The 23,233-nt window shown below is 55.5% G+C and overlaps 7 protein-coding genes across 7 annotated transcripts; 1 reads left to right on the forward strand and 6 right to left on the reverse strand.

The window, feature by feature from the left end:
* Positions 1-643: 643 nt before the first annotated feature.
* LTHEOB_2534 (Lytic polysaccharide monooxygenase) lies at positions 644-1,913 on the reverse strand (the record flags this gene model as incomplete). The annotated part of the gene is made up of 3 exons (XM_035511357.1): positions 644-1,303; positions 1,356-1,555; positions 1,610-1,913. The coding sequence occupies 3 exons, from the start codon at positions 1,911-1,913 to the stop codon at positions 644-646; spliced, it is 1,164 nt and encodes a 387-aa protein (XP_035364243.1).
* A 3,097-nt stretch (positions 1,914-5,010) lies between these two features.
* Positions 5,011-8,192, reverse strand: LTHEOB_2535 (Importin beta-1 subunit protein; the record flags this gene model as incomplete). Its single annotated transcript, XM_035511358.1, has 8 exons — positions 5,011-5,036; positions 5,188-5,345; positions 5,396-5,504; positions 5,563-6,139; positions 6,192-6,408; positions 6,461-7,953; positions 8,034-8,092; positions 8,153-8,192. The coding sequence occupies 8 exons, from the start codon at positions 8,190-8,192 to the stop codon at positions 5,011-5,013; spliced, it is 2,679 nt and encodes an 892-aa protein (XP_035364244.1).
* Positions 8,193-8,810: 618 nt separating this feature from the next.
* Positions 8,811-10,607, reverse strand: LTHEOB_2536 (Protein phosphatase 2C manganese/magnesium aspartate binding site; the record flags this gene model as incomplete). The annotated part of the gene is made up of 1 exon (XM_035511359.1): positions 8,811-10,607. The coding sequence occupies one exon, from the start codon at positions 10,605-10,607 to the stop codon at positions 8,811-8,813; it is 1,797 nt and encodes a 598-aa protein (XP_035364245.1).
* A 1,555-nt stretch (positions 10,608-12,162) lies between these two features.
* Positions 12,163-13,560, reverse strand: LTHEOB_2537 (uncharacterized protein; the record flags this gene model as incomplete). Its single annotated transcript, XM_035511360.1, has 1 exon — positions 12,163-13,560. One exon carries the CDS (start codon positions 13,558-13,560, stop codon positions 12,163-12,165), a length of 1,398 nt encoding a protein of 465 aa, XP_035364246.1.
* Positions 13,561-14,330: 770 nt separating this feature from the next.
* LTHEOB_2538 (Pth11-like integral membrane protein) lies at positions 14,331-15,977 on the forward strand (the record flags this gene model as incomplete). Its single annotated transcript, XM_035511361.1, has 6 exons — positions 14,331-14,380; positions 14,539-14,743; positions 14,796-14,832; positions 14,881-14,954; positions 15,005-15,390; positions 15,476-15,977. The coding sequence occupies 6 exons, from the start codon at positions 14,331-14,333 to the stop codon at positions 15,975-15,977; spliced, it is 1,254 nt and encodes a 417-aa protein (XP_035364247.1).
* A 523-nt stretch (positions 15,978-16,500) lies between these two features.
* Positions 16,501-18,561, reverse strand: LTHEOB_2539 (Transforming acidic coiled-coil-containing protein; the record flags this gene model as incomplete). Its single annotated transcript, XM_035511362.1, has 1 exon — positions 16,501-18,561. The coding sequence occupies one exon, from the start codon at positions 18,559-18,561 to the stop codon at positions 16,501-16,503; it is 2,061 nt and encodes a 686-aa protein (XP_035364248.1).
* Positions 18,562-20,802: 2,241 nt separating this feature from the next.
* LTHEOB_2540 (RNA splicing factor) lies at positions 20,803-22,762 on the reverse strand (the record flags this gene model as incomplete). Its single annotated transcript, XM_035511364.1, has 4 exons — positions 20,803-21,055; positions 21,105-21,596; positions 21,646-21,954; positions 22,008-22,762. The coding sequence occupies 4 exons, from the start codon at positions 22,760-22,762 to the stop codon at positions 20,803-20,805; spliced, it is 1,809 nt and encodes a 602-aa protein (XP_035364249.1).
* Positions 22,763-23,233: the final 471 nt, after the last annotated feature.

Consider the following 23,233-nt stretch of genomic DNA (forward strand, 5'->3'; position numbering starts at 1 on the left):
ATTGAAATTGGCAACCGCATACACGAGGGTGGGGTGGAAATTTGCGGGGTCTTTGCTGAACGCCATATGCGTGTACTTGTGACTCCGTAAATGCATCCACATGTTTAAGGAGATGACGTAGAAAGGAGTGAGCGATCTGTTGCCTCAAAATGTTCAGCGGATCACACAGTGATATCCCACAAAGTTACAGCCACTTAGTACAAAATCTTTTTGATTTTTGTTCAACTACAAGTCACGCGCTACAGGCGGCGTTGACAAGTATAACGCTTAGCGATTCCTCATCTAGAAGGAGAAATATGTCCAAGTATTCTTTGGAAGGACAATGAAGCGAAGAAACGGAGCCAATCGGGTACAATGCAGAGTAAGAAAAGAAAACGGTAACAAAACTCCAAGGTCATGCTAATCATATCTCTCTGTCGTGTACATGCTAATCATATTGAAGAAGAACAGAAAACAATCAAAATGTAATGGCTGCGCAGTGCAACCTCTCCGCGGCGAAAAACGTCGACGAAGGGAGAATGTACATGCATATCAAAGGGGCTGAACGCTGAAAGAAAATTTCCCGGTATGGAAATCGTGAGAAAGCAGACACCAAAGGTTGTAGGAGCGACTGAGGTGCGGAAAAGTCAAGGGCTGGCCAGATTCAGCCTGACTGATCGCTCACGCAATCTGCCGTCGCCGGCAGCTCAAGCGGATACTCGCCGTCGCCTTCGACGAGCTCGTCACCAGGACTTGGATACTTAAGCTCAGCACTCGTCAACGGCAGCTTGCAGTCATGCCAGATGGGATCGGGGATGAATAGATCAGCACGCGCGGCCCAGGCAGCTGCACGCTTCTCCTTCAGCTTAAGCGTGGCATCGACTCCCTGGTGCTGCTCGGCCAGTGAGCGGCGCTGCTGCCTGCTGGCTTCGAAGTTGGATGCGACGCGGCGATGGAGGTGGCGTGATAGGTGAGAGGAGTCAGTGGCGCGCTTGGAGATAGATTGAGGCTTCTTCCAGCATTTGCAGGAGCAGCCACTGGCTTCATAGGCATCTTCTTCGTCGGTGCTTGTTGAGGCAGTTTCGCAGTCGCAGCTGCACCATTCAAGCGAGAACTGCTTAGGGGAACCGTTGACTGTCGGGCCCGAGGAGGAAGAGGGTGTGGGTACAGGCTGAGGAGTTGATTGGACAGGGATTGGGGTTGAGGGCCCATAGGCAGCAGAGGTAGCTGGAGCGGAAGAAGGGGAAGTGGAAGAAGAGGTGCCACTATCACCGTCATCGTCGTCGTTGGTGATTGTCACGGCAGCACAGTTCATGGTGAACTCCTATATGGCAGTCAATTACGTGTAGATCTAGTGGCACAGTACAGTGACTGACCTGCTCGCGGTTGATCCAAGTCCAGGCGAAGAGAGCTTCGCCAGTAGGCATCTCCCGAGGAACAGTCATTTCGAAGTCTTGGCCGGATTCGAGCCCGGAATTGCGGTGCGGACAGTTACCCTCATATGAAGCAGCAACCTTGAAAGTCTTGCCTTTGTCGACGGAGAAGGCAACTTGACAAGAGCCGCCATAGTGAGTTCCTAGCAGAAAGGCTCGTCAGCTGCAGAAACTGCAGAATGAGGATGGGCACCTACCACCAAGATCGTTTAGAGTGAACTTGGGGTCACCAGTGATGTTCCAGGTGACCTTGGAGCCAGCAGCCCAGGTAGCGACTGGAGCACCGTCGGGAGTACCGAGAAGGTCGAGATAGCCGCGACAGATGGCCTTTGTGTCCTCCCTGCCACAGCAACCCATAGGATAGACGTAGATGTTGTCGGCTTCGGTGGTGCGGTGCGGGTTGTTACTTGCGTTGAAGGGCGGCGGATACTCGAGCTGCATGTGGGCCTGCACAGCAGTCAAGCCTGCGAGGGCAAGGAGCAAGTGAGAGGCGGCGAGCATGGCGGGCAACTTTGCAGAAGAAGGTTGAGTGCTTTTGGAAATTCTGCGCAAAGGAACGGCAGGTCTAAAGAAGAGAAAATCTAACGAAAGGAAGGTAAGAAGTCCAGCGGGTCGACCGCGTAAACAGGAAGGTTCGAGGCACGCCTCGCAGAAAAGAAGAGGAAGATGCAAAGTGTGGGGAGGAAGGAGCAAGGGCGAGACAAAGAAGGAAGTCGGGCATGGCTAGCGGCGCATCACCTGGGTATTAAGCATTTCCCGGGTGCTCCCCAGATCTACGTGATGGGTTCACAGCGAGACCCAGCTGGAGGGAAGCGATTTTTTTCTCTCGCCGTGTCTCCCGGCCCTGGCGTTTCGCGGCGGAGGCGCGGGCGGCAAACGGCCGGGACGGGGATGGTGATGGCGGCTCGTGTTTCACAGTGCACAAGTCGACGCGGCGCCGGCCAGTGCCTTTGCCGCTGCCCACGGCACGTCCGTCACCAAGCCCCGCCCGCAGCCGTCACGTCGTGTTGTACAGACTCCGGTGAAGGAGCGAGAAGCCAGGCTGCAAGCGCCCGCCTATGCAGCCAAAAAAGAGGCCGAGTCCGCCGGCAACCTCGCTCCGCCAACCATCCCCTCCCGCCCACCGCTCTCAAACATTTTCTTCGCCCTTCTCTCCGTCGCCGGAACAGACCCCAGCTCCGGCTGTCTCGTTTTGCATTACCGTCGTCCGCCCCAAACAAACACCCAACCCTGTCCTTTTGAGTCAAATCCCACTACTCCCCTTCTCTTTTTCCACAAGTAATGCCAACCTCCCTTTTGTGTGTAACATTCCGAATATAGTAGAGCTGATGAAGAGCGCCGAATCGCGTCTCTGAGCGTGCCTGACTTTTGTGCTGATGATGACAGCTGCCATCCTTTCACATCCCTCCGTTTCAAGATAGATTAATCCTCCTCCGACTCGACCACGGTAGTACTAATTTCTGCACGATGCATCCCTCCCCGTACATTTGCTTTCTCTCTCTCTCTCTTTTTTTTTTTTTTTCCTTTTGGTGTTCTCGTTTCCCTACCATACCATCAAGGTCAAAGCAGTCAAAACACCGTCAGGAAGGCGAAAGTCCTGCGCATATTCTCTCCTGTCTGCAACCAATATCGCTCAGGACCGCCGCTAGTCACCGCTTTAGAAGTCTCCCCCACATTCCGTCCGTCTGGGATGTGTAATGCCCCAATACTAACCCCGGGAAAGCTGTGGCGCATCGCTGCAGAGCTGAGAATCGTTTTAAAGAAGCAGGGGTCTTGCGTGGGTTGCAAAAGAAGAAAGGCAAATAGTTAGTCATAAAGGAGATGACGGACATCTTGGTGGATGATCGCCTCAGCCATCTGCTTGTGATCCTCGACGATGAACCCTGCTCCACTCGGTCAGCCATTTTGGTTGGATGTCGTTTCTCGCCTATTCAAACATCGAGGCACAGGACTTGTTGCATGGGGCATGAATGTCGTATCATGGACACACGAAATACTGTAGTCAGTACTCGCCAATAGCAAACGAATCTGCTGCATCCTGCCCAAACAAATTCTCTTGTCTTCATAACTCCACACACCCTTACAGAACTGTGTACATACACATGTCTGTTTGCCTCCTCGTTACCAAATGCACTAACCGCATCTTTCACGCCGCGTATGACGCAGGTGTCCGCTCCGCTGGGTAAACTCAGTCTCAAAGGAGGAAAGAATGAGAAAAACGGGTGACCCAAGTTTTTTCCACTGGAAAGAAAAGTTTGAGGGTACACAACATCATGCATGCGATGGCGTTTGTTGTCTCACCGACCCAAAACGCACTTACGTCGCCCAAGAAAGACAGCGCACACCGGATAACTGCGGGATTGACTGTCCTCGCCATACGTCATTCCCTTTCATACGACTCGTTATTTTCCTATTTGCTCGTGATTTGGGTGATCGTCAAATCGGGTTCCATTCGCACCGCATCCGTCAATTAACCTCAGGATTGCACCCGTCATAGTCATCATCCGCTCACCACCAAGGTCAACTGCGTGCCACGAGACAGGTTGGAGGGGAGACATATTTGAAGTATGTACTTGCAATTCACTCCGCTAAGCTCCGCTAACTTCTATCCGGTCAAGCAATGCTTGATCTCTTGGTGCGTTTCCCCACAAAGTCAAAGCGTGTTCGTGTGTGTGCACATCCATCCATCCATCATCCATCCCATTTTCCGAAAAGCGAATTCGTCATCGTCTTGGGAGAAAAAAGAGGTCAAGAAAGACGGGCGTGAGCACAGTTCCGGTGGAGACCTCCATCTCATAACCGCCGTATCTTGCAATACCGGCTTACAACGTGGACGACGGAAGGAGAAAGCCCGGAAAGACCTCTCAACCCGGTTGAAATCGGTTGAGTAGAGGCGGTAAAATAATAGTATCCAGGCTGCGTGGGCGAGGGAAGAAAAATCCGGACCACCAAAACGAGAAGCAAACACAGTTCTCCCAGTCTGATGATTACGGACGCCGGAGAGAAAATGGGGTACATGAAGGGAAAGCTCGGGGACTACATGATTTTGAGGGTGTCTTGGGGAATCATAATTCGATGACTAAGGTGTGTATGAAATAGAAAAGGCTAGGGGGAGAGGTGGAGTGATCCGACTCTTTGTTCGCCAAATCCTCCTTACATGATCCAGGGGCATACATGACTTCTTTCGAGTGTGGTGAATGGGGGATTCCGTAAGTGCGTGCTTGAACGTGAGCAAGGGCTTCGGGCGGGTGCTTGTGGTATGTGTGTTGGGGGTGAGTGCATGTATCGGTGTGGAGGGGGCGTCTGCGAATACATCGAAGACTGACTCGGTGAGAAGAGATGAGACGCATGCCAATCGACTTGACTAGTGCCGTAGTCGCCATCCGTCCGGGAGAGTTCATCCGCATCGCTATTCGAACGTGGCCGCACGTCGAGCCGGCTTGAACGACTGCCATGCGCTTCGACTCTTCACAGACGTCGGACTTTCGCCGCTCTTCTCCAATGTCGGTGGTTCGGGAATCTTGGCATTGGGACATCTGCTGCTTGTTTAGCTGCAGTGTCATGCAGGATTCCCGGTTTGAGCTCGTGATCATGCCGTTCAAGCCATCTGACCGGAAGCGCCGCCTGTTTGGATCAAATATGTTAGTATGACACCTAGTAAATGGTAGAATATCATTGCAATTTTCCCAGATCGTCCCTTCTACCTCAACAACAGCCTGGCGGCTATTGAAGGGGACCCGTTGCGCAGCTGGGGCATGGAAGTTGTGTGACGTACCGATTTGACGCTTGATCTGCTCGCGGGCCCAGCGGGCAGTGTCGATTGTGCGCGGCGAGAAGTCCTTGTTGGCCTTGGTCTCCCTGGCCATAGCCATGATCCACTCAGAACGGAACAGCTCGGCAAATTCGCCATTCGGGAAGGTGTCAGCAAGGTCACTAGTTTACGTCAGCTCAGATCACCCAGTCACATTTTTACAGAGACGTACCCAATGACACCCATAGAAGAACGCATCAATGCCTCAGTGCGGTTGGCATCAGTGTGAACAGTGTGAAGGAGAGCGAAGATGGGCTCAACGTAGGGCACAAGAAGGCTCTCTGTGATAAGTTAGCAGTGCATCCCTTGGAAGTAAAAAGGTTGTGGAATATAACATACGCTTGCCACCAAGTTTCATGGACATGATAGCACCGTCCCAAGCATCCATGATGCCCTCACGGAGCGAAACAACGTAGTCGAGCATCTCGAACGAGGTGTCCTGATTAAAGTTGACCTGCGAAGCCTGGATCAAGACCTGAGCAACAACCGAAAGGTAAGTCTCGAAGTGGCCGCCGATGGCGTGAGCGATATCGCCGAAGCACTGCAGGATAGCAGGCTTGAACTGGTTGCCAAGAGTAGGGCTCCTCAGGTTGTTAAGGAGGTAGTTCATAAAGGCATCGCAGTAAGGCTGAACCTTCTCGTTGAGAGAACGAGTAATGTCGCTAACAAGACCGATAGCCATAGAGCAGATGGCGGGCTCCTCCTGGTTACCAAGGGCGTTGTACAGGTAGGGCGAGAAGGCCTCCATGTACTTCAGGAAGTCCTCCTCCAGGGCATTGGCGAGCGAGCCGATGGCGGCTAGAACAGCGTCGGGCACACTGGACTTGCCACCGGTAGTCGAAAGCAGCTGCAGGAGAACCTGCATGATGCGATCAGCCTGGGGCTTGATCTCAACCTCGAGTCTCTGGACGATTGCCTGCAGACGACGTCAGTTGATTCTTTATGTGTAACAGTAACGATATCCTTACCATGACGACGCTGGTCAAGCTGGTTTGCATCTCTTCAAGGGTCATCTTATCCTCAATGCTGACAACTTGTTGTTGCATGGGAACAGTCTTCTCCAGGCGCTCCAGGATGACGTTGGACAGGTGGCCGACCATACCAAGGCTGTCGTTGGCAGAGTTCATGACAAATGAGTTCAGGACCTCGTACGCGGCAGTGCGCAGCTGGTTGTCGGCATCGGCCCTACACGTCTGTTAGCTCGGATATACTTATATCATGTCTGGGAAGAGCATACCTCTCGGTGACCTGCAGAAGGTGCGTTACGCTAGCCTGGAAGTGAGCAGACAGAGCATTAGTCTGGCAGCCAGGTGCACCGGCGAAGCGGTCTGCAAGGTTCATGAGCGCCCAGCAGCAGGAAGAAGCCATCTTGGGGTGGCTTGCAAGACCGGCGAAGAGGGAGGAAATGAGGGGTTGGAGGTGGGTAGCGGCATCGATCGACTCGGCGCAAGTTTCGCAAATACGGCCCAAGGCGTAGGCAGTTGAGTCCCTGACGTGAATGATAGGGTCCTCCATCATGCCGATCAGGACCGGCAGAGCCTGCTTGACCAGAGGGTCCAGCATCTTCTCCTCGGGGCCCTCCATGATAGCACCGAAAGCGGAGACAGCAGCGTCACGGAAGTGCCAGTCCTCTGCACGCAAGTTCTTCTCAACAAAAGTAAGAACATGCGGCACAACTGCGCTACCGACGGTCTGCGCCCAGAGCTGGAGACACTGGTAGGAGGCACGGGAGACGTTGTACTCGTTATCGTCGGCATCTTCATCCTGCTTGGACAGGAGCTCGAGAAGAACAGGGACGACCTCCTGGGTTGCAACACGAGCGAAGTTGAAGTACTCGCGGAGCTCGGTTGAGCCCTCTGCGTTGGCCTTTTCCTCGGAGTTAGTCTTCTTATACACTAGCGTGACAGTCGAGCAATTGCTTCTCACCTGAGCGTTGTCATCCTCAATTGAAATTTCCTCCTCGCAAACGGTGCACCAGAACTCAATGGCGAGCTTAGCAACATCCTCCTCGTCGCTCTTCATGCCCTGGATGGTAAGGCCGAACAGGGCCTTCTCCATGTAGAAGCTCATCTTGTCGTAGTACAGGCCCATGATCCTGTTCAAGCAGCCGTATGCGCCCTGCTGGATACGGGTGTCCTCGGCCTGGGTGGCTTCGCAGATGACCTGCATAATGTAGTTCCGCTCACCCTCGTTCTCGAAGTTGGTGCGCACGAATTCGAGGGAGTCGCTGAGTGCAGAAATGGCGGCATTTCGCACATCGGGGTTGGTTTCCTCCTTCCGTGCACCCTGAACGACGGCGGTGAGAATAGCATTGGAGTGGTGTGCAAGGCTTTCGCGGAGCTCGCTCTCATCGGTGTCGCAGATAAAGCCGATCGTCGTCAGCGATGCCTGCTTCTGGTGATCCGCGCCCTTGCCCACATTGTCCACCAGGGCGGGCATCAACTCCGGCCACATGTTCTGGGGGATCTCGATGGCGGCGATGGCGGCGATGAACTGTGCGGCGGAGCCTCCTGCACGGCCATCGCTGGAGGCCAGGGTCTGCAGAGCAAGGTTCTTCACCTGGGTCCTGATCGCCTCAGGCTGGCCCACCCACCGTGCCTGGACCTCCCGTAACCTGGTGTACTCGCGCGCGGAGAAGGCGTTCTTGAGGGCTAGGGCGGCGGCGGTCCGGATGTGCGGTTGCGCCTGCTCGTTGGCGAGTTCTGTAGCGAGGGTGGTGAGGTAGCCGGACTGGATTCCACGCGGTCAGCAAAATTGCTCGTCTCAGGCGGGGCACAGGGCGGGAAGGCCGCAGGCGGGCGGAAACGTACGAAGTCGGCCTCAGCGGCCTGGGTGAGCTGCTGCTCGGCATTGGTACGGATCGTGGCGTCTGTTCGCAGCAGTCAGTGGCGGATGTTTGGGTTGAGGTACCAGGCTCAGCGCAACGTACCTGGAGACAGCGTCCCCTCAAGCACCTGGTTGACGTCCATGCTGGCGCGCTAAGATTGGAACTAGGCGGGAGCTTGGGGATGGAGGGCGGTCTAGAGTGCTGAGCGGCGGGCGTGCCTGCGGGTGCGGCGCCTTGTTGGTGGTGGTTTGGGCGTCGTTGCGTAGAGATGAGCAAGCGAAATCAAAACACGTGAAAGGTTGCCTTGTTGCGCTTTGGCACCAGGCAAGCCGGCACGGGAAGAGAGCGAGGATGCGGACAAAGAAAACAGCCCGTAGGAGGACGGCGTATGAGAACAGCCGAGCAAACGCGAGGGAGAGAGGAGCAGGTGGAATGGATTGTTGTGTCTGGCAGGCGCCGTCGAGAAGCAAATCATGCAGTGTTAGAGGGGCAACGATCCGCTCCGAAGAACCCCCGGCTCGTCATTTTCCACGCCCTGGGTGCGAGCACGCAGCCAGCCTGGCCGGCGCCGCCCAGCAGCCCGAGCGCGCCCACCAGCGCTGCCCTACGCGGCTCTGCAGCGTGGTGCGGTGCCTGCGCTATTTGTATACACATGTCGTGCGGCTCTAGCCATTACATACGTGCGCTTTCCCCGCCTCCAGCGTGTCCCTGTGCTCTCCCCGCCAGCCCCAGTCCAACCGTTTGCGCCCACGTATCTACATTACCTGCGTCCGCTGCGTGGATCCTCCGCTTCCTTCCTTCTCCAGTCGCGCAGCTCTTTGGTGCCGAGACTGCCAAGCCCTCCCTCACTTCGCCGTTCCCATCCCCCGAGGCGCACCACGAGAGCCGTTGCGTTATCGCCATCGCGCGACACTTCGGTTGCGAAGCTGACTACATCGCGCGCCCCCTGCTCCGGCGTCCGCGCATCCTTCACGATGTCCACGATCTCCTGGTCGCTGAGCGTGCCGGACACGCCGTCCGAGACCATGACCATGAACGAGTACTCTGCCGGCGCAAGCTCGATCCGCCGGATCTCTGGCTCGGCAGAGACGCCCACGCGCTTCGAGTGCATGTCGCCAAAGGCGCGCGTATTGGCGAGGCCAAAGATGCGCTCTTCTCCAAATGAGTCCGTTGCGAACGCTGCCGCGTATCTTCGCAGCCGTTGTTCTTCTGACGGCAGCGATGGGTGGTGGTTGGACGTCAATGGGATTGGCTGGCCCGTCGCCGTATTGCAGAGGATGATGCGCGTGTCTCCTACGTGCGCCGTGACTATGGTGGATGCAGAGCCGGGGGTCCAATAGGGTGCTGGCGTTGGGGTAGAGATCAGAGCAATGCTGCACGTGCTGCCTCCCTTGAAACGCTTCGGTCCGCCGATCCTCTTGCCAGCATGAGATGGGCGTTCCAGGATGTCTTCGTCGTTGATTGCGCGGTCTGCTTCCACGAGGTCCTCGTCGGCTTTGTTGACCTGTGCCGAAACGAAATCGAAGTCGGCTTTCAGAAAGGCGTAGGTCAGCACCGTTTCGATGCCGACTCCTTCGCTGACATCATCCGAGATGTTTGTGTGTTGCAATTGGCGGTGCTGGACCACTTCTCTTTCCAGTGTATGGCCCTTGCCGCCGGCTGATGTGGAGAAGAAGTCGGGCTTGAAGCGCTTGAAGTAGCCACCAACAAGCTCGCGCCATGAAACGACAATCTCCCGCTCGAGTTGCAGTGCCTTTGGTACGTTCTCTGACTGCTTCACCGGTTTGGCTCCGTCTGGGGGCGGGGTTGTGTCACTTCTCCCGCTCGGCGGTGCCTCCCCGCTCGCGGTGTCTGGTATTCTCGCGGGCTCGGTGCCTGGAGGCGTGTGGGTGTCGATGGCTTCGAGGCTCTCGCGGCTGGTGGGCGGAGTGCCTTCTGAGGTGTCGGGGTCGCTAAGGCTGGTTTTTTGGGGGAGGCTGCTCTTGAGTTCGAACAGCCGGGTGCTGTCCTCCAGGTACTCGTGCAGGCGCTCCCGCAAGAAGTCGCTGCACTCGTTGCCACCATGGCCATCAAAGATGCCGAAATAGAAGACCTGCGGGTCCCCGCTGGCGCTGTCTGCCGATGTGTTCTCGGACAGCTTCCTTTTGCTGCGGGTCAACGAAATGGGCTGCCTCTTTGCGAAGGCTGGGATCTCGATGGTGCCGGCCTGGAAGGCATCTTCGTTGTAGGGACGCTGGCCGCGCGACACGGAGACGCCGAAGTGGTGCTTTGCGCTGCGCAGAGGGATGCGCACAACGGTGGTCTCGCGGGCGCCTTTGAAGGGCGGAGCAGCGGCAGGCAGCCTGCTGTCGTCGCCTTGGGTGTGGGGGGTTGACTTGTCGCGGGGAAGCTTGTGGCCCGGGCCGGCGGAGGAGAGCTGGTCAGGATGCAGCGACGACGAGGGGAGATGGGTGACGAAGTAGTCGTGGAAGCAGCGAGCTCGGTGGCGGCATGAGGGAGGTTTCAGCGTAGAGGGCCTGGCGCCGGCTCTGACGATGCGAATTGATGGTGTGCACATGCTTTGTCGACGAGGACCGAGAGCAGCATGGTGCCTAGAGGCGGAGCGCCAGCGGGAGGCTTATCGGCAGCATTGGAGGCGGCTTGGAGTGACGATGATGGCGGCGGAGAGACGGAGAAATGCCTGCTTGTGTCGTCCCGCGTTCGCCCGCACTTCCCCCACACCCCAGCCCGCCCGCAACAGCGCCTCTGCCCTCACGCCATGCCGCGACTCGTCCCCGGACGCCTCGAGATGGTGGCGCTCCTCGCGAGAGATCAGACGAGCCAAGCCCGCCGCCATAAGCCACCGGCACCCGTGGTAATTCGCCCAAGACACGGGCGGATCCCCAGGTAATCGCATCTGCACAATGACGATTGGGCGAGCTTAGAGCCACCACACCTCAACGGCCAAATCTGCAGCGCGTCAACCACAAAGCCTATCCAGCGCCGTACCGACTTTGGACGCCGTCCAAATCAAGGATCACGGCACCGTCGTATACCTAGTGGAGCCAGTGGGCCGCAATTTCTGGTCATGGGGACTAGTCGAACCACCTCCGTGACGCAGCCTACCTGAAGGTGAACGCAGAGGACCCAATTTCTCTATGTCAAAAGGATATGATTTTCACAACATTTGCGAGAAATTATTCGACTTATGTGGGTAGTTGAAGCTATCGTCCGGACGAGAATGTCTAATTATTTATTGTACATTCACGTCCGGACGATAGCTTCAACTACCCACATATGTTGGCGTTTATGAGAAGAAGAAAAAAAGAAGGAAAATGTCTCATATCGTGGGTAGCTGAAGCTATCGTCCGGACGAAAATGTCGAATTAATAACTTTACATTCACGTCCGGACGATAGCTTCAACTACCCACATATGCTGGTTTTTTTGAAAAAAAAAAGGGGGGGAAGAAAAAGGAAAATGTCTCATATCGCAGGTAGTTGAAGCTATCGTCCGGATTCAAATGTCGAATTAATAATTGTACATCCATGTCCGGACGATGGCTTCAACTACCTACATATGCTGGTTTTTATGGGGAAAAAAAAAGAAGAAGAAAATTTCTCATATCGTGGGCAGTTAGAGCTATCATCTGAACGTACGTGTATAATTTCTAATTCGACTTACGCGGGTAGTTGAAGCTATCGTCTGGACGTGAATGTCTAATTAATAATTGTACATTTACGTCCGGACGATAGCCTCAGCTACCCCCATAAGTCGAATAAACCAAGGTTCTGCTATTCTTTGTATTGACATCCACCACTCGTGGGCTGTCCTCGATCCGTCTACCCGATTGACAGCGGTTCTACAGAGGGGTGCAGCAGCCAATAGCTAGCTCAAAGAATGGCAGGGCTTTGGAACATAACGTAAGTATGCTTCAGCTCTTCCTTCCTCTTTTTTTCACGACGGAAAAGAACATGTATGGGTATTTGAAGCTATCATACGGATTTGAATGTGGAATTAAAATTTCTACATACACGTCCGGACGATAGCTTCAGCTACCCACATATGTCGAATAATCTAAGGCTCTGTATAATCTGTGGGCTATACTCGATCCCTCTACACGATTTCTACGCTTCACCTTGCCTCCGCATACCGTGTCCACAGCGGGTCATGCATCAACCTATGGAGGCAGCTTTCCTCCACGCCCATCAAGATCTCTAGACCGCCGTCTGGCAGAACCGGGAGCACCACCTGGAGGCCATTCAGCACACCAACGTCTGGCGACCTGACGGCCTCAATCCGGCCACCCAAGGCGTTGCCCCAATCAAGGTCGTACAGTGCAAAATTGATCCAAGAGCTTTGCACGCAATTGAATCCCGGAACGTCCAAAAAGGCCGTCGGCACCAGCCGATCGACATCGTCCAACTTCTCAATCAAGGCAGTCACATCGTCGGTGAAGTCTTTATCCGCCTTCTGGATCGCCTTCCGAATCTCGACGGCGATATCCGCCAGGTTCAAGGATTTCAGCATCCGCCGGATCGGTAGTTTGATTCCCACATACTCGAGGAAGCAGCCCAGTGTCCGTTCGTGCACTGGCGGATTCGTACGCAGCCGGCCGTCGATGGCGATGTTGAAGACCGACACGGGGTCGCCCTCAAGCCGGTCCAGCGGGAACTGCACGGCCATGACGGTGCGCCACAGCAGCGCTGACACGGCATCGTTCGTCGAGATCCACTTCTGCGCCGAGGACTGCGTGGAATTCGCCGGCGACGCTTCGGCCTTGAGTGCCTCGAGGGCGGCCTTGGAGAGGTAGAAGACCTGGCCGCGGTGGTTGGTCGCCATCATCTTGGGCGGCGCGCCCGGCGGCGTGAAGGGGAGCAGCGTGTACTCCGGGTGGTCTTCCAAGCGCCCGGCGTTGCGGCCGCTGCTCTTCATGAGCAGTTCCCTGTCGTCGAACAGGGCGGCAGGAAGGTCCACCGGCGGCAGGTCGGCGCGCTGGGCGCGCTGGCACTCCCTCGCCCACACCTGCGTCCACGTGTAGAAGGTTTTCCCGTCGCCGACCATGTGCAGGATGCACCATGAGAGGATCAATCCGCCAGAGATAAAGTTCGCTTGCACCAACGAGATGGGAAGCCTCTCTCCGGCCGTCGGCCACACGCTCCGCCGACACACGACGTCCGCCTCGAACGCCGCCACCGGGAACCCCTTCTCCTTCAGCTCCGCATACCCCATCGGAAAGGCCCTGGGCCCCCGGAGATCCCTCACGACGATGTCTTCGATCTCTCCGTCTGCCATCTTCTTCAGCTTCATCACGCCCGCTTGGTTCCATTCCGTGTCCAGCACCGCCTCGCACGCGAGAACTGGAAGTTGCTTTTTGGTGGCGCTGTATCCCGCTCTTAGCACTCGGGCTGCTTCCTCCATGTCGTAGTTATCCGGGAGCTGGAAGGGGAAGACATAGCGGAGGTACCCCTTTGGGCCTATACGCTCGAGTGGCGTGAGGTCCGGTACGCTGTCGTCCTGCAGTGAACCCATTGCACGCGTTTGGCTTGATTCTAACGAAGATAAATAGGCAAGGAGTTGGAAGAAAGACTGCAGTTAATCTTAATGATAAATAGGCACAAATATATACCGCTTCTTTACTCCTCCCAACAGCCCGCGGAGGTGGGGGGTGCGGTTCCACGCCGCATACACCGGGGCACTACAGCCGAAGGCAGGTGCGAAGAACTGCAGGGCCTTGGAACAGGGGGTAACAACGGCTCTCCAGGATGAGTGATTTTTAACATTTGTGAGGAATTATTCGACTTACAGGGGCAGTCAAAGCCGTCGTCCGGATGTGCATGTATAATTGTTAATTCGACATTTGCGTCCGGACGATAGCTTCAACTACTCATGATATGTGCAAAAAACAAACGCTGGCCTACGGCTGCAATATCCCTCGGTAAGAGAGAAAGCCGATTCCGGGCAGGAGGGCTTTTTATCACAGCACATTTCCGTGATGTAGGTATGGGACGATTAGTTGTGGGGCGACTGGGTTCGTTGTTGGTGCTAGAATCTTTCTTGCGGCACAGCACTCGCAGGGGCCCCAAGACATCCGACATTGCCCTAGTCACCTGCGAAAGATTGCTCTGTGCAATGTGGAATGAGAAAATCAAGAAGACTAATAGCTGACCGAGTTCACAACACTGCATTCTGCGACACCACGAAGAAGTGGTGCTTAAAGGAGGAGCTGACTTGCGTTGGTGCGAGTATCCGAGCAACTGGAACCACCCCAACGGGACACCTCCCTTTTTGGGCAATTACCCATGCCGTTCAAGCGCGATCCATGCTATGCTACGACTATCTTATGCTCCGTGTACCTAACACATACTGAGGCCCGCGGACGCGGTCGACATCGCCACAAGGTCCTGGGGGCCATAGGATCTCGACAAAAATGCGAGGGTGCCGCACGGTGCAGCATCCCCCAGCAGACCTCCCTCTCCCTGGGAAACTTCGTGGCTGACTCCCATGCAGGCTGACAATGGACCCGTTGATCCTCGTGGCCTTTGGTGATCCGCCTGACAATGTCGATCTAGCAGAGAGCCGCACTCGCGCGGACAATGCGGCCGTCATCATCCTAATCCTGATTGCTTCAATTGCCGTGGCCCTCAGGTTGATGGCTAGAAAGTTCCAGCATGTAGGCTTGAAAGCGGATGACTACATCATCCTTGCGTCGTTGGTATGCTAGATGGTCAGTGTCCAAATTGGCGGAATGGCTGACTGTGAGTTAGATTTTCGTGTACGCAACGGCTGGCCTGAGCATAGCAGGTAGGTTGTTTGTGTCGTAAAAATGAGTACATATCTTTGCTGATGCAGCACAAGGAGGACACTACGGCGCCGGCAAACACATCTGGACAGTGGAAATGTCTAGCCTTGTGTTGATTATACAGGTACGTCGGCTTGAGCCTTAGAATCCTAACCCGCTTACCCCTGTCCTTAGATCCTCTACGGCTACACCTTCGTCTACGCGGCGACAGTCTCGTCAATCAAGATATCAATCCTCTTCTTCTACCACCGAGTCTTTACTAGCAACGACCTGGCGTTCAAAATTTCCCTCCTCGTGGGAGGATTCCTTTCCAGCGCCTACCCCATCATCATCTGGGTCACTATGGGAAACTGCTGCAGCCCGATCACATACTACTGGAACCAATTCCACGGAGCCGAGGGGCACTGCATCGATGTCAACACCTTCTATCTTGCTCTCGGTATTATCAACATGGTCAACGACGTCATTATCCTGACGATCCCTATACCGCAGATCCTCAAGCTTCAGATGTCGACAAGGAAAAAGGCGGCTGTGTGCGGAATCATGCTGCTTGGAAGTTTGTAAGTGACCCCTATTCCTTTCCATTCATTCAGCCCACAGTGCGCAAGGTGTACGTATTTCTTTGCTGATATCACTACCATGCAGCGTCTGCATTGCTAGCATAGTCCGGATATACTACCTTGCAGTCTTCATCAAGACGGTCGACGTCACATGGCTGATGGGACCAGTGTTCATCTGGTCGTCCGTCGAGCCGTCTATCGGAATTCTCTCGGCGTGCCTACCCAATCTCCGTCCGCTATTCAGAAGTCTCCGTGAGAGAATGTCGTCGGCGGAACGCAGCCACAGTTCGGACCGCACCGGTCAGCGCTCGGGGAGCAGCGATACGCCGTGGAGGTCCGGTGGCCATGCAGGGCAGAGAGGCTCTAGCTACGGTGGTTCGAGGTTCGGGTTTGGGAGCGGAGACGGGGCGTTGAAACTGGTGGAGGAGGAGGACGAGATTCACCTCACGAATAGGGCCATGGGCGGGAGCCGACTGCAGAAACATGAATCGACGGCATCGGAAGATCAGGAGAGCCTCCCAGGCCATGTTATAATTGTGGAGTCAAGCATCGAGCAGTCAAGCTGTGTGCGGGATGGTCGTGCTTGATTAGAAGAAAACATTCGTAAGCCCCCACATATCAACACTTCAAGCAATGAAGAGTTTCTTCAAGGTGTGTCTTTTGACAAAGCCCCGCAGGTTTTGCATAGCTTCCCATGAACGATTCCTAAGGTATTAACTTACGCAAGACATTATGTCTTTGGTTTGATTCTGCCTAGTTCCCGCATTTCTTCTCCGCCATGCATGCCCTCATATGTGAAGGCGCCAGCGACAGCATCGTAATCACGGTACTAGCAGTGCCAGTGGTCATCTGAACAAGAATCGGGATACATTCATAAGCCCGCGGATTTCCTAAAGCGGGCATGGTAGAGGTAGGCCCCTCAAAAGATGCCGTACTAGTGTCGCAAGGAGTATCAATTCACAAGCCACAAACAAGAATCAGAGCAGAAATTTCTCTCTCTCAATTGTATCGTATCTACCCAGAGTTTCTCCTATCCTATGGAGAAGAAGTAAAAGGGAAATTTCCCGAAAGCCAGACTAACTCGAAACTCGGCAGCAAAACGCTTCAGCACTAGTGCTGGGCGAAGAAGCTCCTGCCGACGGGGTGAGTGAGCACCTCTGCCTTCACGAGCTCCTCGGGCGCCACCCCACCGGGCGTCCACAGCTTGGACACCAGGTGCGGCGTGACGCCCAGCATCACAGCGTGGTCCTCCTCCAAAGAAGCACCACCACCACCACCACCACCACCACCACTCTGACGAGACTCGACGGAGCCGCGCACGCTCATGGTAGCCAGGCTGACCCTCGAGCCAGCCGCGTCGAAAGCCAAGTGCCAGGAGCGAGCCGGGATGCCACGCAGAGCACCAACCACACGAATCGCCTCCTCGACCAAGCCCTCCATCTGCCTCACGCCGCTAGCGCGCTCGGAGATGGGGATGATGGGGCTGAGAACGTTGCACAAGTCCGCAGCCGTCGCCTTCGCCTCAGCAGCGCGCCAGGCGCCCGGAGCGGAGAAAGCAGCGCGCATGAGCTGAGCCTTGTCGGACGCGATCTCGCGGTGCCGGGCCGGGTCGCGCGGCGGCGTGTCGGCCTCGAGCTCGTTGAGTTCGAGCAGGCGGGCGACGGTCTCGGCGCCGAAGCGCTCGAGGACGACGTCGTCGGCGAAGAGGCGCTCGAAGACGCGGCGGTTGGCGTAGGCCGTGACGAGCAGCGTGCGGAACTCGAGCTTGTTGAAGATCTTCTCCAGGTCGAAGTTGCCCACGAGCGAGCCCAGCGTCTTGACCATTTCCGCGGCGCGCTGCTCCTTGGAGCGGACAGAGGTGTGGATGGTGCCGCAGAAGACGTCGGCCCATGTCTCGATCTTGGCCAGCAGCTGCGTGTACTGGTTGCGGGCGTCCTGGAGGAGGAGGTCGGCACGCTCGGGAGACTGGGGGTGGCTTGCCAGCTGAGGCTGCGAGGGCTGCGAGCGAGGCTGTCTCCAGTTGGTGGAGCTGAGCGCCTTGGAAGTCGGGCGGGACTTGGAAGGAGTGGCATGCAGGTTCTCAGAAGATGGGTGCGAGGCCGAAGACAAAGACACCATAGAAGACTTGCTAGACAGCGGGGTCTGGACCGGAGATTGCTGGAAAGGGTCGTCGAAGCGGCTGGGCTGATAGAACGAAGCGCGCTCGCGGAGTGCTGGGCTTGTGTTGAGCGGTCCATGAGTTCCGAAACCAGGGTTGAACGAATTGCTTGCCTTAGGGCGCGAAGAGGGAGTGCTTGCCGAATCTGAGACTGGAACCAAGCCACTGTGCGCAGGAGAAGTCTTTGCAAGAATGGCCTTGCTGGGAGTCGGAGTGATATCAACATCCGTCGAGACCGAGAGCTTGGCCTGAGGGGTCAACTTCTTGCCGGTCGAGGCAGGTGTAGGCTCTTGATTGCGCAATACGAAGCGCATGTCCCCTTGGAGCAACAGGATCTCATTCTGCAGCGTGAGGTTGTGCGCCTGAAGCATACGGCGATCCTCATTGGCCTTGCGGAAGTCTTCCCTCATGTGGTGGACAACGTCCATCAGCTCGCCGTACTCCTGCTTACTCTGCTCCTTGAACTCCTTGTATTCCTGCTTGATGTCCTTGTACTCCTGCTTGATGTCCTTGTATTCCTGTTTGAGCTCCCTGTACTCTGCCTTGAGCTCTTGATACTCGCGCATCTTCTCCTCCAATTGCGCCGACTTCTCGGCAAGCTGGACATCTACAATATTGAGCCTGTGCGTAAGTTGGGCGGGCGCGTTGTCTGCCACCAGAGTCATTTCGAGGCCACCGCCTCCAGTGTTTGCCTGCGGCATGGCATCCATGTCGTCGTCGAAGTCGTGGAACGTGGATGACGGGAGCTCAGGAGTGCCTTCTAGGGAAACGCCTCCGTTTTCAGGTGTAATAGGCCTCGAGTTGGTAACTCCGAGCTCTAATTTGAGGGAAGCCGGGAGGGAAGAATAGCTCCTGTGGTGCGAAATCCCGTGCCTGGAGTGCTCTTCCAAAGTTTGCTGAAGCTGTGCCAGCGACACGTATTCGGCACTCGCAGACGTGCGGAGTGTTGAGTGCGTGGGAGTGGAAATTGTCGGACTGCTGGGCGACGGCGGGTAGGGAGTATCTGGAGCCATGGTGGGCTTTATCAGGTTAGCTTGTTCATGGATCGTAGGCCAAGAGAAAAAAAAAAGAAAAGTTTACCAAGTGAATTTCTCGAGGCTTTGTTTACTACCTCAAGGTCCAATTACCGCGAAGGGAAGTGAGTCTCCTACTGCGAGGCTGTTCGCGAATGTTGGGTGACGAAGTGAGGATCTTGTGCGAAGCGCATAAAAAGACGCTGGCTTGCGAAGTAAAGCGCCTGCCGACGACTGGGTCGCGGGGCTCGCTGGTGAGCTTGCGACCGGTTGGCGCAAGAGAGCAATGGAGACGCGCTTGCTTTGTACACTGTCCTCTGCGATGCTTGGCGTGGTGTTGTCGCGGTGTCACTGCGGACCTTGTGACAGGCGGAAACTGCTCTTGAGTCACTGGAGGCAAAGCTTAGCAGCCTTTGACTCTGGTGAAGGCTTCCAATCGCGACGTTGGACAGCACCCGTATGAGCTGCGGCGCAAGGTGCGAGCCCCAGGCGCACTGGTAGGGAGCTGCAGACCGGTTAATATTGCGAGGGAGGGAAATGCCAATGAGGAAGAAGACCGACGTCCGAAGCTCGTTAGGTGGAAGATCTTGACTGGCTTCGAGTGACGTTGACGGAGGTGAAGAGAGAGGAAGAGGTCACTGCGACATGGGCAGTATTTATCGACGCGTCGCCTATCCGACCATGCAACCGGGCACGTGCTGTCCAAAAGCAGAAGGCACCTCTTCTGCCGTTAGGCGAAGTGAGGTAGGGCGGGCTGGGTGAAAATTGGCATAAGAAATCAGAGTCTACATGCTGTCGTTGGAACATGGACACTTCACCGTGTCGCCCGTGTTTCAATGCCTGCCCCGGCGTTTTTTTTATTAACAAATAGAAAAATGTTCCATGTCATGGGTAGGTGAAGCTATCGCCCGGATGAAAGTGTCGAATTAACAATTATACATTTACGTCCGGACGATGGCTCCAACTACCCGTGATATGAGCAAAAACAAATCCACGCTCTTCCCGTAACGAATGCGCAGAATGATCCATAAGCTATCTGTGGGGCAGCGCAGAATATATACACGTCAGTAGCTAACAAACAGCAAATAGCAAACGAAGAGAGGCGAATATTGTAGAATTTCCCAGATACTTCGTCAGGTTGAAGTAAAGGCGCCCACAGATTTGACTCCCCCTCGAGAACCCACTTACCTATCTTTTCACGTCTGAATTACAGAGATTCTAAACCCTATCTAAGAGTACTATTAACTTGCTAAGCAACTTTAACTCTTAAGTTACCACTACAAAATTACTAACCAACAATGCATTCGCCACCACCATCGCGCCACCAACATATTCACCACTATTACCATTACCATCCGCGCCATTACTACCCACGACAAGCGTAAGTACTACTAGTAGCGTAAGCGTAGGTACGCTAATAGCAGCGCGAAAACGCTGTTTAATATCACCAGGCGACTTGATGCGGGGGAGTCACATTTGAAGAAGCCGAAATAAATGTATTCAATCCAAGCATTAATCCTTCTTTCTAAGCTTAATCTCATATGCTAACGCCGGTAACACAGTCGAGTAATTGATGCCTCAGAAAGCAGGAAGAGTTAATTCGGTTTACATTGAAACTTTTTTATATTACAAACTGCATATATCTATGACTTTTTGTGCAAGTTAAACGAACTAATCAAGGCCGGAGTGCATAAATGCAGTACTCCAAGGATGAAATGCGAAGGTGTAGACCTGAGACGCATCAATAAGCAAAGTATAAGACAGGGGGGTTGAGGGTGAAGAAGGTGATGGCATAGAAGGGAGGGCGTGAGGATTTTCCGATTGAGCACTAAAGATGACGTCATCTGCTAGCGAGTCAGCAGAGGCAGGGGATCTCTATTCCCACGACAGTCGGTAGAATTGGGCGTTTCGAGCGACGTTCAAGTCAGGCCATGAACGCTAACGTCGCAGAAGGCTGCGGAGTGGCGGGCATGCTTCTCAGAGGGGCGGAGTAGTAAACGGCTCAGTGTGCGGGGCGAAGCGCCTGTTGAAGTGATAACCATATTAGAGCACAGTACGGCATGGAATGCATGTGAACCAGTATCTTAACCTCAGATTGCGCTGTGCTTTGGCAGCGGCGCAAACCGTGAGGAAATGCTATTGACACGAACCCAGGGAAGCCGCTATCCAGGAAAGACACATACCCACCGAACTCCCATATATACCATAGCCCGACACCAAAAGTGTTCCGGTTGTGTTGCCTTAGACTGCCTTGGAGAAAAGGCTACGGTAAACGGCATCGACGACGGGCTGAGCTGTGATCTGGCGTCCGCCGAAGAACCTGCCGTTGAGGCCCTTGATGGCATTCTCGCCGCCCTGGACGGTTTCGAACTTGACGTAGATGTCGCCTTGGGTGTTTGGATCTAGAGCAATGTGAACGACCGTGCCATACTTGTTCTGGCACTCCTCTTTGACGTCATCCTCGAGCTCCCTCATCCAGGACTCTCCCTCTTCCCTAACAATGAATTAGCTTTTCAATCTACACTAAGGGGCGGCAAGCTTACTCTTCGGGATCGAACATGTTCTTCAGCACGACGCAGCGGCTAGCCTGGTTGACGGTGACCGGGAGAGGGCGAGCCGCCTGCACGGCGGGCTTGATAATCTTCTGTTTGTCGGCACCATTGGTATCAGCAGGTTCGTCAGTACGCGCAAGCTTCCTCATGAGGGCATCCCTGCTGTAGTTGTTGAAGTTTACGCCCGCAACATCAGTATCGTCAAGCGCGCTGGCGCCACCGGCACCCTTGTCGTTGTCACGGCCTCCAGCACGGTCGAAAGTGCCACCGGAACCTCCGGCATGAGCGCCACGGCCACCAGAGCCCGAGAAAGCAGAACCCTGGAAATTGGGTTGGCCTTGGCCGTTGAAGCGCTGAAGAAGATTGGCGGTAGACTCGGGAGTGAACTTATCGTTGCCCAAGCCAACACGGATGGGACGTCCAGCCAAGTCGAAACCGTTCATCTTCTCAAGAGCTTCCTTAGCCTGAGCGGGATCGCGGAACCTATCTTAGTTAGTTATGCCCTTGAGATCCTCTGTCTCAGTCGACTTACTGCACGAAGCCATAGCCACGGCTACGACCGGTGTCCTCCTTCTGCAGTTGCACGAATTCCAACTCTCCGAAGGGCTCAAACACATTCTGCAAGTCGCTCTCAGTGATACTGAAGTGAATGTTGCCGACATACAACCTGTGGAAGGGTACGCCATTGTTGTTGCCACTGTTTCCATCTCCAGTGCGGGCTTGACGGTTCTTCTCAGCTTCCGTGAGCTGGGCGATGATGGGAATACCCATTAGTTTCTGGCCGGTGAGCTGAATGGCTTGCGGGACAGACTCCTCGTTCTTGAACTCGACGTATCCGACTCTGCGAGGCCACATTAGCAAGAACGCGTAGAGACGATTGAGCATTGAACGTACCCCTTGGAGCGGCCACTGACACGATCCTTCACGATCTGCGCCTCCTTGACGGGGCCAACCTTCTCGAAGAAAGCAATTAGATCCTTGGTCCTCAAACGAGCTGCAAGCTGCTGGACGAAAACAGTACGACGGTCACGTTCATCCTCGGTCAGGGGCGGGCTGGAGGAGCGCTTGGCTGAAGGGGAGCGGCGGCGTCCACCGCGGGCACCAGCGTAGCCACGGTCCCTTTCACGGTCGCGACCACGGTCACGTTCACGTTCACGGTCGCGGTCGCGTTCACGGTCGTCATCGCGGCGGCCGGAGCGTCCAGAGGGACGGTAGTGCCTATCATCGTCGGGGTAGGGCGAACGGGATCTCGAGCGGGCACGGCCGCTGCCACGGTAGTAGTCGCCGCCGGAGCGGTAGCTGTCGTCACGGTCAATCGAGTCTCGGGCACGACGGTGGCGTCTGTCAGAGTCGCGGCTTCTGCTGCGGCGCCTGCTCCTCAGGCTGCCGGTGGCGCTGCCCCTGTCGCTTCTCGGGCTCCGCATCTCAACATCGTCATCCAGGTCGCGACGGGGGCGATCGCGGCTGCGGTCACGGCGCTTGCGATCACGTTCGCGGGACCCGTCTCTGGCACGGTCGCGCTCGCGGCGCTCGCTTCTCTCGTTCTTGAGGCGGTCATCGTTGTCAGTGGAGCGGGGCGTGTCCCTAGACTCCGCCGCGCTGGCGTTGGCTGTAGAGTCGAGGAGAGCCTCAACGTCTAAACCTGACATGGCGGAGTTGGAACGCTGTCAAGCTAAACGTGCGGAGTGAGGAAGATCACTGGAGGGGCGTGGATTAGCACGCGACGTCGGATCGGGGGTGTCGAGGCGCGAGGCGGACACACCCTGTAACTGTGACTAGCTGGTGGTGGGTGCTGTGGCGGCAATTCTGCGCAGAAGCTGCTGTATATGGGCAAGGCCGGGACAGAAGGGCGCAGTCTGAAGCACAATCGCGTCAGGCAAGGATTGTGCTGCCGAGGAGGGCGGTGGAGGGAGAGGATGGGTGGCTGGCGAGACGCCGGGACAGGTTAAACTTTGGTCGAAGCGATCGCGTCACGTGCCCCCGGGTTGCCGTCCGCGTCGCGGCTGCCTCCCCCCGGCCGATCCTGCAGCGATCGCCTGCACCTACCACATGCATCATGCCACAGGTTGCCCAGGGGCGCAATTAAGATTATCTGTATGTATAAGGGTTGTGCGGCATAA

The sequence above is a fragment of the Lasiodiplodia theobromae genome (genome assembly GCF_012971845.1).
Source record: "Lasiodiplodia theobromae strain AM2As chromosome Unknown scaffold_6, whole genome shotgun sequence".
Lineage (NCBI taxonomy): Eukaryota > Fungi > Ascomycota > Dothideomycetes > Botryosphaeriales > Botryosphaeriaceae > Lasiodiplodia > Lasiodiplodia theobromae.